Source organism: Denticeps clupeoides, chromosome 9, assembly GCF_900700375.1.
Source record: "Denticeps clupeoides chromosome 9, fDenClu1.1, whole genome shotgun sequence".
NCBI classification, from domain to species: domain Eukaryota; kingdom Metazoa; phylum Chordata; class Actinopteri; order Clupeiformes; family Denticipitidae; genus Denticeps; species Denticeps clupeoides.
The window spans coordinates 4,682,601-4,696,641 of record NC_041715.1 but is presented as its reverse complement, the minus strand read 5'-3'; the positions used below and the strand labels follow the sequence as shown (position 1 = coordinate 4,696,641).

Here is a 14,041-nt window from a genome sequence, read left to right as displayed (position 1 = left end):
TGTGTGTGTGTGTGTGTGGGCCACGGGGGGATGAGGGTCGCCAGCCTGGCTGAACAGGAGAGCGCAGGTTAATAATGCAGCCGCGAAGACGACGGCCGCCACCGCCGCGTCCCTCTCCCAGCTGTAATCTATTCATAGGCTCAATCATGTCTGGCATTCAGAATGCCGCTTTATTCAGCCGTTTATGTGTCTGATATAACACCCGGGCAAGAGAGACTGGCCAGAGCTCATTTACAGACCAAAAATGCCCTGCTTCTAGAAACCATCATAGTATGTAGTGCGAGCTTAATATATCAAAATTGCGATATCTCTTTATTAAATTTAGTTATGTGTATAGTGGAAGGGTGGTAGTAGCCTAGCAGGTAAGACACTTGCCTATGAACCAGAAGACCCAGGTTCAAATCCCACTTACTACCATTGTGTCCCTGAGCAAGACACTTAACCCTAAGTTGCTCCAGGGGGGGACTGTCCCTGTAATACTGATTGTAAGTCACTCTGGATAAGGGCGTCTGGTAAATGCTGTAAATGTAAATGGAACGTTCATGTTGTTCGTGATTTATTTAAGTCAGTGTCGGCTTGAGGGTTGGCATGTCTGCTGCGCAAGGTGCACATTAGCTGCTACCAATCCACTTAACCCATTTACATTTAAGGCATTTCTCAGACACCCTTATCCAGTTACAGGGACAGTCCCCCTGCTCAGGAACGCAATGGTAGTAGGTGGGATTTGAACCTAGGATTGACTGGCATCCGCTTGCTCTATGCCAGAAAAGTTCATTCAACATTTTTCTACTTTCTGATGCAGCCCGCGCTAGCAGTGCGGGGCGATGGGCATACAGTTCGGTTTGAAGCTGCATGATGTCACCCCAGTGAACGGGGGGGCCTAGTGGTGGCCTCGCGGGTAAGGAATTGAACCCGTAACTGAAGGGTGGAGGGTTAGGTGGATGGTCTAGCGGGTAAGATTAAACAACTGCCCGGCCATTATCTCATCTGAGACCTAGCGGGTAAGGAAATGTCCCCGTAGTCAGAAGGTTGCTGGTTCGAATCGTGAGCCTTCAAGGTGCCACTGAGGTGCCACTGAGCAAAGCACCGTCCCCACACACTGCTCCCCGGGTGCCTGTCATGGCCGCCCACTGCTCAGGGTGATGGTTAAAAGCAGAGGACACATTTCATTGTGTCACCATGTGCTGTGCTGCAGTGTTTCACAATGACAATCACCCATGGTGCCAGTGAGGTCGCCTTGACACATTTCGTTGTGTCACCATGTGTTTCACAATGACAAAAACAAGAATTTTCTTTCTTTTAAAATCTAATTAAGTTTATCACTAATGATAATTACTTTATTTGGGCACACAAGAGGAAACAAAGACTGCACACATGATCTGTTTTTTTCTGGATCTTCTGCACTAGTGGCTAATACTGTCATCGGTCCAAGTTGCTGATTTGCTGGTCCCAAATGGATTCAACTGGCAGAGGACCATTGTGCATCTGAGGGCGTAGTGTTGATGTGGATATTTTACGGTCAGGGACAACAAAAGCCCTTCTGCTTCAGGCCCAGTGAAAAAGAAAAAAAGCTGCCGGCCCAATCTGTGATACCATTAAACTGTACATGGTTCAACTGGCAACCCCCCGCCCCCCTAAATTTAACGATGATTTCACAGGCAGGAATTAAATTCAATGTGGTGAAAATGAAGTGTAATGAGCAGAAAAATGCATGGTCCATATTTGTGGGCAAACTGACCAACAAGCAGTACCGATTAACACCTCAAAGATTCAACTCAAAGATTCTACAGAGATTCTCATGTTATGGGCTTTACTTTCTTGCCACTTTGGAAGATGTAGTGCATGGGATGAATTAAGCAATGTCACACTCTTAAATGTAAAGTTCTTATAGGGCTGGGTGGTAAGTTATTTACTCATTTCCAAGATGCAGATAACTTGCAAGCAACACTTTTGAACCTATTTCTGCAAATCCAGACATAATGAGGTGAGATTAGTGAACCCTCCCCATGTACCACGTCTTACAGAGCGACCCTCTGGGCACTATTTTGTGAGGCTCAGGAATTCCATGAAAACATGGAAAAAACCCCAACAATCTTTAATCATGTCTGCATACGTGACACATATTTAAATCATTTGGAACGAGGAACTACGAAGAATTACCCAAATTCGCAAAGTATGCTTTCATATGCTTGTAAAATGTGGTGTATACTGCAAATGCATTCATTTCAAATGCAGAACGTTTAAAATTGTTACATTTATAATTGTTAAATTTCATGGCTGCTTCACCCACCGACGACTTCGCGTTGCGGTGATTACACTCAGCAGTTGCCGTCTGCATCACCGGAGGACTTTGAGAACGCCAAAGTCACTTGTCTTCCCTTCTAAGTGCCCTGCGATGCCCGGAGCCCTGGGCCCTGTGCACACAATCAGCTCTGATTAGCGCAGTGCACGCGAACGCGAGCACACACACACGTTTCTCGCCCCCCCCCCCCCCTCGCACACTCGACGCCCCGGCACCGTTGCCCGGGGTAGGATGATGGATTTGAGCTGAGGCGGGCAGGCTGCCTCCGTGCCTTCCCGTTCTGCGCGTCTCGGCGCTCCGGGTTCGGCACCTCCGAACGGAGCCGCATGGCATCGCCTTGTTGACATTCACTCGCCCCGGCAGAGCGGCAGCGGCCCTGGAGACAGCGCCCTCGCCACCCCTCCCCATGCGTTCATGCTCCTCTCCGCTTCACCCGACGATGCTTGGCTAAAAATAAAACCACGGCCCCCCCCGGGGGAACAAAGAGCGCCGGGGACGGGAATTCCAGAAGTGACGAGGCAGCTGGGAAAAGTGGAGCGGCGGAGGTAGACGTCAGCCTCGTCTCAACACTATCAAGTCTCCTCGGCTACCCAAACCGGCGTGACCTTGCAGACGCTTCCTGCGGTTAACATTCTCGTTTCGCCGAGGCAGAAACGAGAGAGGCAACGTGAGCCGGCCGAGCGGGCCGGGCCGGCTGAGGTGAACCCGCTTCGGGAGACCTTCTCTGAGAGGAAGACACGTTCAAGGTCAGGGGTGGACAGTCTTGTCCACAAAGGGCCAGGTGTGGAGACGTGAGTCATGTAGTTAATCAATTAATTAGGGGGTGGCAATAAAAAGCGGCATCGACTGACCTCTATCAAGAGTCCAGAGTTCCGGAGGATGCTGAAGATCCACATGCATCATACAAACATATAAACCTACTGGCTCCATAAAGAAACGTGACAGAAACAAGACGAGACGCTTAACATGAGGAGATAACTGTAATGAAATATAGAATGTAATATGGTTGACAAATGATAGAAGTTGACATAAAAACTATATAGAGAACATAAATTATATAGAGAAGTCTGTACTTCTAAGTTCTAACATATTTGGTTGGCAAAATAAATATGTACAGCATTGTTCAGTCTATAAGGTAACAATAATTTGTTTGCGAATATTTCTTCAGCGTAGGGATGGACATCAATACTGAGTCGGGTTGAAATCTGCAGACTGAAGGTAACAGCGTATGCACTCACTTCTGCTCAAGCCACAGCGGGGTGGTACAAGCACTGGGCACCCTGAACCCACCCTGGGTGAGGCATCAGTCCACTGCACCATTGACTTGCACACTCACACCAATGTCCAATTTAGAGTCACCAATTGGATGGTGAAAGGAAACCGGAGAACCCGCAGGAAACCCATGGCCAGGACCCGAATGTGAACCCCCAACCTTGGCCGTGTGAGGCCACAGCGCTACACGGCACAGCACCGCATGGCCCCCATATCCCAATTTCCATCAGTGTAACCGTTTCATTTGTGTCATGTTGATGGTCATGTTGACAGTGTCATCCAGGAAAACGGTTCCTTCAGAGGTTACAGGTGAAGACCAACTCAAGACTTCTACCTATGGGGACAAAGGGACCAATAAAGCGGAGGATACTGACCTGTGGCCGCCGTCGGAAACCCCTGTACTGCAGCAAACAAAAGGGCTGCAACATGTAGATGATTCCCCACCATTTGCCGTAATTGCGTGTACACGCGAATGCAGGCGAGCACGGATAATCTTTTATTAGCATTGCAGCCAATTACGAAATCGCCCTTCCACTGAGCAGGAGGAGGCACGGATTACTTCAGGCTGGAGAGCGCCACCGAGGACCCCCTGTCCAATTAGCATGCCCCGGTTATGACCTTGCTTGTTTTTATGTCAGCTTGTCATCCGTTTTTCGCACCAGGGAAACTTGGCCCTAACTCCAGAGCAATTGGTTTAGCATTAAAAAAAGTCCCAGTGTTTCATCTGTAAAGTCACCAGGGACGGTCCTTTTGTTGTGGCTAGAAGGATGAAACGTCCTCCCATGGCCTATGGGTTGACATTTCTAATACATTAAATTGCTTAAATAAGCTTCGTTAATTGTACTATAATGGTTGGTCAAGGTGTCACATTTGGCTCAAGCACTCATTTCATTACCTTATGTTGTTTTCAAAAAATGAATTAATTCATTTATTAGTTTCAACCTTCTTCAGCAAAGGTTATGCTGAAGTAATTATGCTAAGAAGCAATATTACAACAGTAAAGCTATTATTAATATAGAAGAAAAGTTAATACCAGGGTTGTGTAATGTAATCATAACCACCAACATATCTTGAGGGTTTGTGGTAACATCTGCCGACAGGGTGTCTCCTGTATTACTGGGCCATATCCTGGTGCCCTCCCATAATTTACCAGACCCTCAATATTCATTATACAATGCTTATGGAATATAAATAAACTGAGGAGGATGATGTTTCACCATAATGAGTAGAAACGCAAACGTGAACAAACCATGCAAAGTCAGTAATTAGAGCTCTGATGCTTTTAGCAGGTCAATCAGTATCTTTTGGAAGATTGGAATACGTTGCTCCTCATGGTGCTCAACATCTCACTGAGACCTCTTTCTTTTTCCTTTAATCCATCTTCTCATTGTGTGCAGGCCTCTTCCTCCCAGGACGTGGAGAAGGCAGGTGAAAGATGAGCAGCATAATGAGCTCAGTGTGAGCAGCAGCCACCAGAAATAAAATTCATTATCACCCGTCCACTTCCCGCCTCTCGTTTACTGTATAGAACATGTTTAGCGCTGAATTGTTTATTGCAGAGGTCATTTAATGCACATGCTGATCCAATAAATAAACTGAACCTTTCAAACATTTTAGATCACTTGTAGACCTGTCTTCGTCGTAATAAAAAAAATAAATTCATTGTTTGGTGCACCATCAGAACCTCTTCGTAGAATATGCACCTTTTCCTGCAGCATCACTGTGTAAGCAATAAAGTATTCCATTACTCAGTGAAAAAACTGAGGCAGAAGTTATCAGCCTAAATGGAGAATCTGCAATTCAATACGGCACCACTTTTGCATGGCTCTGCATGCATGCTGGGTTTAGAACATTGCGAGCCCATACCCCTCCATGCACGTAGATCTGGAGCCAAAAATTAAACCGTTTCCTGAGCTAAATCATCCAGGACAGCTCTTTTGTAACCCATCTTCTGCTGTGCAGTATCATAACTGACCAACTGTAATTGCTATAATTTGCATGAGGAGATATTTTGATTGTGCCTTCTAGCGAAAGCCCCAAATTGTACAAAGTATTGATTTTTCTTTTTTAGATATTTTAGAAGCCAAACAAGGCTAAGCTTGTAGGCTAAGGGTAGCTAACATTGATCTGGGCGTTGTCATGGATAAAATGTCTGACACTTGTTCTACATTGCAAACAATACCGTAATGATCCATTTGATGTAAGACCAATCCTCAACTGTATGCCCCGTATTAATCCCATTGTACTGTTTCACTCGCTTTTTCACCATGAAGTCCGATACCAACCAGGCCAAACTCATATGCATTGCCGAGTTAATTGGTCTCCCAATCCCCAGTCTACTTCCATCAGGACGAAGATTCAGGAAATTATCGAAGAGCACCAGGAATGGGAATTATTTTGAAAATAGATCAATCCCAGTGACCATAAAAAAAAAAAAACCAGGCATCGTGCATACTGTGTTGCTGTAAATTGCGGATGTTGTTCTATTTGGAAAAGAAGTTCCCCTTGGGGTCAATAAAGTTCAAATCTAAAGGCTTGTCCACTACATGTATTTTGTGTCTAGAAAAAGTAATAGTCTGTTTATTTGTGGAAATTCTGAAATATATTCTGGGAATATACCTTCCCATGCGCTAAATGTTGCATTTTTTGCCTCATGGTGTGGGCGTGGCCTGAATAGGGAGAATGAGGCGCAGCACTCACGATACTCGGTGTTGGTGGGGGACGTGAGTTGGATCCTCTCCAGTGAGTCGCTGCTGCTGTCATTGAGGACGTAGTCGAAGTTCATGATGAACATCATGACCACTCCCTCCTCGTTCTTCACCGGGATTATGTGGGTGTTGCAAAGGAAGTCAGAACCTAGAAGGAAGAGAGAGGAAAATAAATTGCCATCACATTCTCAAACACAGCTTAGGGTCTTTCATCCATGGATTATCTCCTTCGGGTGTTTTTTTTAACACGTTGGCATATGTTGCCTGTGGAAAATCGGGAACCTCAGTCAGAGTTTAATTCCCGCAGTCGTGTGCTGGAACGAAAACTCGCCTTGGACGAAGCCATCATCAGCAGCGTTCCCTCATCACTCGGATCAGTGACATGATCTCTTCACACGCGGATGAGGCGAGGCGAGCGGGCTCAGATATTAAAAGATGAGCAGAGCGCAGCGGGCCTGATGGTCAGGGTCGCCGGGGTTTACTAACCCCCTTCATGGCCTCTGTCTCAATGAAGCCCAGCGCGCTGCCGCGACATGTGGCCTTTCTGGACACGTGGGAGTCCCGGGGCTCCGGGGCTTTACCGGACATGCAGAGGGCTGACAGGAACAGAGAACGAACAGCCTGAACCTCCGCCCCACTCATTTCTATATGCCGCCTTAAAAACATCGTTCTCATCCTCAAGTGTCTTGTTGTGGTAGTAACTGTGTTTCTCGCTCATGTCAAGTGGTGTCCGTCGGACAGCCTGGTGTCTGGATAAAAGAACACAATCTGAAATTCTCTGGACAGGTTAACAGTTAAAACTTTACAACCCTCATGAAAAGAACGTTCAGGAGCAGCTGTCCCCTGTGAGTGTCTTTCACCAGACCATTTTACATTGCGTGAATTCACGGCTTTATGTGCAGCTAGACCAGAGCTGTCGTAAACGTGGAAATGAGCGCTGTTGGGAGTCTGAGCTCGATTGCTTTTTCTGGAGGACCCGAATTTTTGTTTTGGAGAAGAGAATTTGCATTACATTTTTAGGGTTGTAAAATGCAGTTTCAATTTCACTGGAAATACATTCAGATTCAGTTTGTACAATTCAATTTCAGTTTGTACAATTCAGATTCAAACATATTCAATTCAATTTCAGTTTCTGCAGGCATGAATCTCTGCCCATATTCCAGCAGGTTCATTTCCTGCACTTTGGACAAACAGTAGTAGTTTCAAAGTCTTGTTGAGGTCATGCTAGAATATCTCTGTTCAATATGAACACAAAATGTCTTTCCACACATATATATATACACACATACATTGGGTATGGAGATAATTCTTTCACTCTTTGTTATAGTGCAGCCCTTTGCTTAAATAATTTAAGTTCATTTTTCCTCATTAATGTGCACACAGAAACCCATATTGACAGAAAAACACATTTTTGCAGATTTATTAACAAAGAAAAAATTAAATATCAGTATTCAGACACTTTGCTGTAAATTTCTTCTGATCATCCTTGAGATGGTTCTACACCTTCATTTGAGTCCAGCTGTGTTTAATTATACTGATTGGACTTAATTAGGAAAGCCACACCCCTGTCTGTATAAGCTCACAGTGCATGTCAGAGCAAATGAGAATCATGAGGTCAAAGGAACTGTCTGAAGAGCTCCGAGGAAGAATTGTGGCAAGGCACAGATCTGGCCAAGGTTACAAAAAGAGCACAGTGACCTCTATAATCCTTAAAGATGTTTGGGATGACCAGAACCCTTCCCTAGAGCTGGTGGTCTGTGGCCAAAGTGGTCTGGGGGAGAAGAGCCTTGGTGAGAGAGGTTAAAGAAGAACCCAAAGATCACTGGGGCTTATCTCCAGAGATGCATTCGGGAGATGGGAGAAAGTTGTAGAAAGTCAAAGTCATCACTACAGCCCTCCACTAGTCAAGTGGCAGAGTGGCCCCGTAATCAGAAGGTTGCCGGTTCGAATCCCGATCCGCCAAGCTGCTACTGAGGTGCCACTGAGCTAAGCACCGTCCCCACACACTGCTCCCCGGGCGCCTGTCATGGCTGCCCACTGTTAACTCAGGGTGATGGGTTAAATGCAGAGGACAATTTTCACTGTGTGCACCGTTTTCTGTGCTGCTGTGTATCACATGTGACAATCACTTCACTTAAAAGGAAGTCTCTCCTCAGTGCAAGTTACATGAAAGCCCGCATGGAGTTTGCTTAAAAAAACACCTGAAGAACTCCAAGATTGTGAGAAATTAGATTCTCTGGTCTGATGAGACCAAGATAGAACTTTCTGGCCTTTATGGTCATCACCTGTCCAAAACAGTCAGAACAGTGAAGCATGGTGGTGGCAGCATCATGTTGTGGGGGTGTTTTGCAGCTGCAGGGACAGGACAACTGGTTGCAATCGAGGGAAAGACGAATACGGCCAAGCACAACTGGACGAAAACCTTCTGGGCCAAAGGTTTACCTTCCAGACAATGACCCTAATTATGAAGGAGTGGCTTCACAGGAAATGGGATATTTAATAAAATTCAAAAGTGAGATGCCAGAAAAAAAGCCCTTTAGAACTTGCACATTATGCATCACTTCGAAGTTCAAAAAATTAGCATGCTAATAAAAACAAATGGGAAAGGTAAAACGCTTTTTGGCTTTGTCTAAAACATTACATTAGCATAATGTGTCAGTTTAGTCATGTCCTGAATATTTCATGTATGATGGGGCTGGCCACGTTTAGCCATGGAAGATCTCCGTCGTAACTCAGCACCCACTTGACGCACCGGACTCATTAAAGGAACTGATTAAATGTCCCTGAGTGTCCTGCTTTGTGGCTGATTGGGTGGTTACACTAAACCACCCCTACGCCAGTTTACTTGTTATCTTATCAGATCGAGCCGTCACCCTACACACAGCGACGCACACAAACACATCCTGCCGAGGGAGTCCAGTTCAGTAGGCCACGTCTACGTTATCTATTAACAGTAATTACAATGATGAGGCAACATAAATCTATTTCCTCGATCCAAGGGTAAAAAACATTAGCAGAAAACTCCCAGATTTTGTCTCTGGGTCTGAAGCCTTTGCAGTAAATCACTGTCGGAGCAACAGGAACGGCTCATTGGTCCGACAGGCAAAAAAAAACGAGCGGGTGAGGCCCGCTAGATAAGCATAAAGTGAAAATCTTTCTCCATAAATCTCAAACTGTGTTGCATTGCAGGTCTGGTTCACTATTTCTATTCCTCACTAACAGTTCCACCATATCAGGTTTATTATGAGCCACAAAAATTGTCTTAAAAGGATTTTTTATTATTATTTAATAAAAAAAAACCTTCATGCATCCTATGTAAAGTGAAATACTTTCTGATTATTGTTAGTGGTTATTGCAATTGTGTAATTTTGAAATCTGATTGATAGCCTTACGATCAATCAAAAAAAGACTTATGATATCAGTAATTACTCAAGGTTTTTGAGCAAAATTTCAAGAACAACCAACCCTTTCCACCATTTTTTATTTTTTATTTTTACATGTACTAGTGTCTGATTTGTAGAAAAATTGTTTAAATTGCACAGACCAGAAGACTGGAATATTTCCGAAATAAATTTTGTTTGTTGCACCCACAATGGTTTTCTTGTCATTTCATAGGAATGCCTGCACTTGCCCTGCCTGCTATTGCATCATATTAGAATATTTAAAACATTTCTGCTATATTCCACCAGTATACATGAAACAACATTTGAATGTGAATGTGCCAGTTTTGCTGATTTGCTGAAGTGTATTGTGATAACTAGAGGGATCTTTCCCCAAGTCTCGTTGGAACTTCTCCTGCTCTTACAACAACCTCAACAATCAGTAGACATAAACTCATTGCACAGTCATCCAAGGTCACAATCAAGTGAATATCCAGGCCCTGCTCAATGGAAAGTAGATCACTCATCTAGCCATAGTCATTTTGGTGTTTTTTTTTAATGTTCTATGGTGAACCTCAGCACATGCATCTGCATCTAAATGGACTTGTGTCCTTTATTCTTCATATCGGCAATGAAAGCCGAGCCTCAGCGTGTCTCCAACTCTTCATGGAGAGCACCTGACGTGCAGTCAGCGGGCAGATCAAAAGATCCCTGCTTCCGGCGAATGCAAATGCTGCCGGTTGGCTTCGCCAGCGCCCCTCCTCCGGTTCGCCGGACACGCGTTTCAGCGCATTCACAAGGGCGCGCTTCCCAGAGCGGTGCTCTCGAGGGCCGCCTGTCAGCAACATTCATTAAAGACGCACTCACTGTCTGCCTAAATATAACCGGATCATGTTGGGCCCGCATTAACAATGTCAGCCTGTAATTGGCCGCCTGGCTGCCCGGAAAACAAAATATATGCTAACATTTGTGTTACGGCATACGGCTGCAAAAAGCGTTGCAGGAGACGCTGCTCTCGCAATGGAAGTTCATAAAGACGGATGGCGATTTAGCGTACAATTACATCAGCCGCATTCCGCAACAACACCAGAGTCAATTTCGGTCATAAATCATTCGTGCTGATTAAGGATCCTGTGCTTTCCATGTGGCCCGGTGATTAGCGCCGCGCATTCTGCTGATCCCGAGGCAGCCTCATTTCACAGGTGCCATATCCTTTATGCAAAATGAATAAATTATTATATGTAATACTGATGAACAGGCTGATGCATATTCATGCATTGTAAGATACGGGTTCTGCAGGGGCACGTGGAGCGCCGCATCTAATGCCACAGGGTGAAAGTGTTTGGTGTTTGGAGCTATTTATCTAGGCAGTGCATGCATGAATATTAGCGTCATAAATGTGTTTTGCAAGCAGTTTGCTTTGCCTGTGGCATCGCACTGAAGCCACATTGGTGCACTAAACTTTTTTGAGATTAATGTTTTGTGATATGTCCCGTGTAAGTCCCGTACTAGACCAATTACAAGCTAGGTCTATGAATTTTTTTTGGAAATGTCACACCCACACCCACCATTTCTTTAACTTTGGATATTCGACCAGTGATGGTCGTTTTCAGTGGCATAGACTTCTGTACATATTCTGTGCCATGTTTTCCCAGAGCTGTGGAAGGTGCAGCATGTAAGGCATGTTCACATTGACTGGATCACGTCAGAAGGCTTGAATTAAAGCGCTGTTAATTTTGCATGTTGGTGTCGGCTGTGGGCGTGGTGTACTTGTGTACAAGAGGGATAAGGAGAGTAGAGAGCGGAGGGAAACTGAGAAGAAAGGGACATCTGGGCTACATCTGGGCATGTCACATATTTACAGGACATTCTGGCTGAGGAAGTAGAGTGTGTGGGAGCTGTCAATCATATCTACAGGCTCCTCCCCATTTAAACTTGGTTCATAAAGACATGATTAAAGTTCATTTTCTGGGCTGGGTGGGTAGATATTTCAGAATAGTTTGGAGGCCTGTTGGAAAATGACGATCAGTTGTCATTATCAGCTGCCACTGCTTGTAAGTCGTAAGTGTCCAGTTACGGCATCGAGGGGTTTGAATATCCCAGAATCCTGCTTCTGCAGGAGTTGGTTCGGAGCCACGCAGTGACCTGGCAGAGACGGCAGAGGAGCTCTGGTTGGGCAATTAGCTCACCACAGCAGATGGAAAAACAATGAGCAGCCTAAAGAGGTTAGCAATGGGGGGACACGCCTTCCTGCCTCACGCTGAATGTCACCTCTGTTTGAGCAAAGCCAGGGGATATGACTTCATTAAAGATTCACGGAGGCGGTGGGTGCCATTGTCCAAAAGAATAATATTTATGACTTTTGCATTCTCTGCAGTTTTACTTGTGTCTCAATATATCTGTCACACATACTTAGATATAATTCACATTTTATGCAGCACTCAACTACACAATCTGAAAGGGCAAGAACGGAGCAGATGGCGGCGTCATTATATTTCCCGCTCCAGCTTGAAACCAGGACTCAAAATTCGAACCATGGGCAGGTTCATTCTTACCCCTCTTAAAGCCATTTGATCGGATGGCAGTGATGGGCAGGATCCAACATGCTGATTGAACAGAGAATTCCACTCTCGTCCCGGTGCCATCAGCCACTACAGGTCCAGTCCGGTGCCAAGTGAACAGCATGTCCGGAACCTGACACGGTTCCACTCGTTCTGGGAATTTATCAGCGGGGTTCTCTTTAAGGTTCACTTTACACCTCAAACCCAAACTGAATTCAAAACATATAAATCCATCGTGGACCTTAATTCTAGGTCTGATTGATATAGTCTTTTAAAATATTTTAGCAAGGGCATGTGTTTGAATAGCTTTTTACCGAAAGAAATAAAGTTTTACAAACTGTTATCAACATTTCACTATTATTTAAAGTTTGATCTGTAATATAAAAATTGGAAATATAAGATATATATATTTTTACTTAATTCATTCTTATATACTATTATATTGATTTGCTTTATTATTGATTTAACATTATTGTACATTGCAGTTATTTTGATTTCATTTGAAAAACATTCATGAAAAGACATGTGAACATTCAAGAGATCCAAGTTTCTATGAAAGTGAAATAGTCTACAAGAAGAAAAAAGATACATTGTACATTATTCCTGCAATTCTGATTGGCTGTCGGTATGCTCATTAGAACACCTCAAGGCACGTGTATTGAGAAAAGGTAATATTGTAATATTGTATTGGAGATAAACAAGTACATGTTCCTTCTTTCCACCCCCATTTTATTTGTTTCGTATCTCCATGCCTTCCATGCCTTCTCTTAATTAGAGCTCTGTTGACTCGAGTGAAAACCTGCCCGTGTTGGTGTATTATATGCCAGCAGGGTGCCGGTGAATGCCGCGTCAACACAACAAATGACTCCTCCCTTGGTAACACTTGCAATTTGAGCCGAAGGGATGTATTTAAGGGTGTCACACCGCGATGCACTAATGACAACACAACCTCGACATGTTCCCTGGACACCACTGGACCTTGGCTGGGGAAAAAAATTCTAAAAACTCACCAATTGCAAAAGGTGCGTTGACCAACAAAACTGAGATTTCTGTGAGCCGAGGCCTGAGCCGATAATAAAATAAAAATGAAGGCCGGTGCAAGATGTGCCTCTGCTGACACAGGTCTCCCCGGCCGAAATTTCTGCTGCACCAGCATCTACTGTCCTGTCCATACAGTGGCTCCGAAGATGACTTTCACGCCAAATTTACAGCCAGACTGTCATATATGTGCATGTGTATGTACATGATTGTGACATGAATGCTGCTTCTAACCGTTTCGACGTGATGACCTTGAAAGGGACGTGGAGCTGAAAAGTGCTGTCCTCAGCAGACAGTTGCACAGGGACCATTCATCACACATGCATTTCAAAAGCGTGTCCCTCGCGTTAATCAGGCCCATTGAGTGATTAATCTAACACACAGAGAAGATGCCCTGTCTCTAAGCATTGTGTCAGAAAAGCCATCTACTTTAGAATTTTATGCATGATCTGGTTAAATGCAACATGTTAAATTAACATGTTTTTCAAAATATAAGACAGCCCCGCTTTCAATTAAAAGATTTTAAAATGATCAGTTAATCATATTTGGCACCATATGCCAGTATTTCATTTTATGTTTAGACACAGAAACAATCAAACTTTTTATGATATATTTTGAGGAAAAACAACATAGAATAACATCCATTCAGGCCAATACACTATGTTGTTTTATATGGCAGCAGGTCACAAAATGCAGTGTAATTATTGATGAAGTTGAAGTTTAAAAAGGGGAGGAGCCTGGACAGCTTCCACACACCCTACTTCCTCATTATGGACAATT

General features: G+C 44.3%; 1 protein-coding gene across 3 annotated transcripts in view; it reads right to left on the bottom strand.

The window, feature by feature from the left end:
* Positions 1-14,041, bottom strand: part of LOC114796658 (potassium voltage-gated channel subfamily H member 7) — a 48,612-nt gene that overhangs the window by 23,575 nt on the left and 10,996 nt on the right. For 2 of the 3 annotated variants that reach the window (XM_028991058.1, XM_028991059.1), the window contains exon 3: positions 6,275-6,430. In XM_028991058.1, the coding sequence (XP_028846891.1) occupies positions 6,275-6,430 (156 nt within the window). Of the gene's footprint in view, positions 1-6,274; positions 6,431-12,217; positions 12,318-14,041 lie in introns of those variants that run through there. The other variant, XM_028991060.1, reaches the window with a different exon arrangement.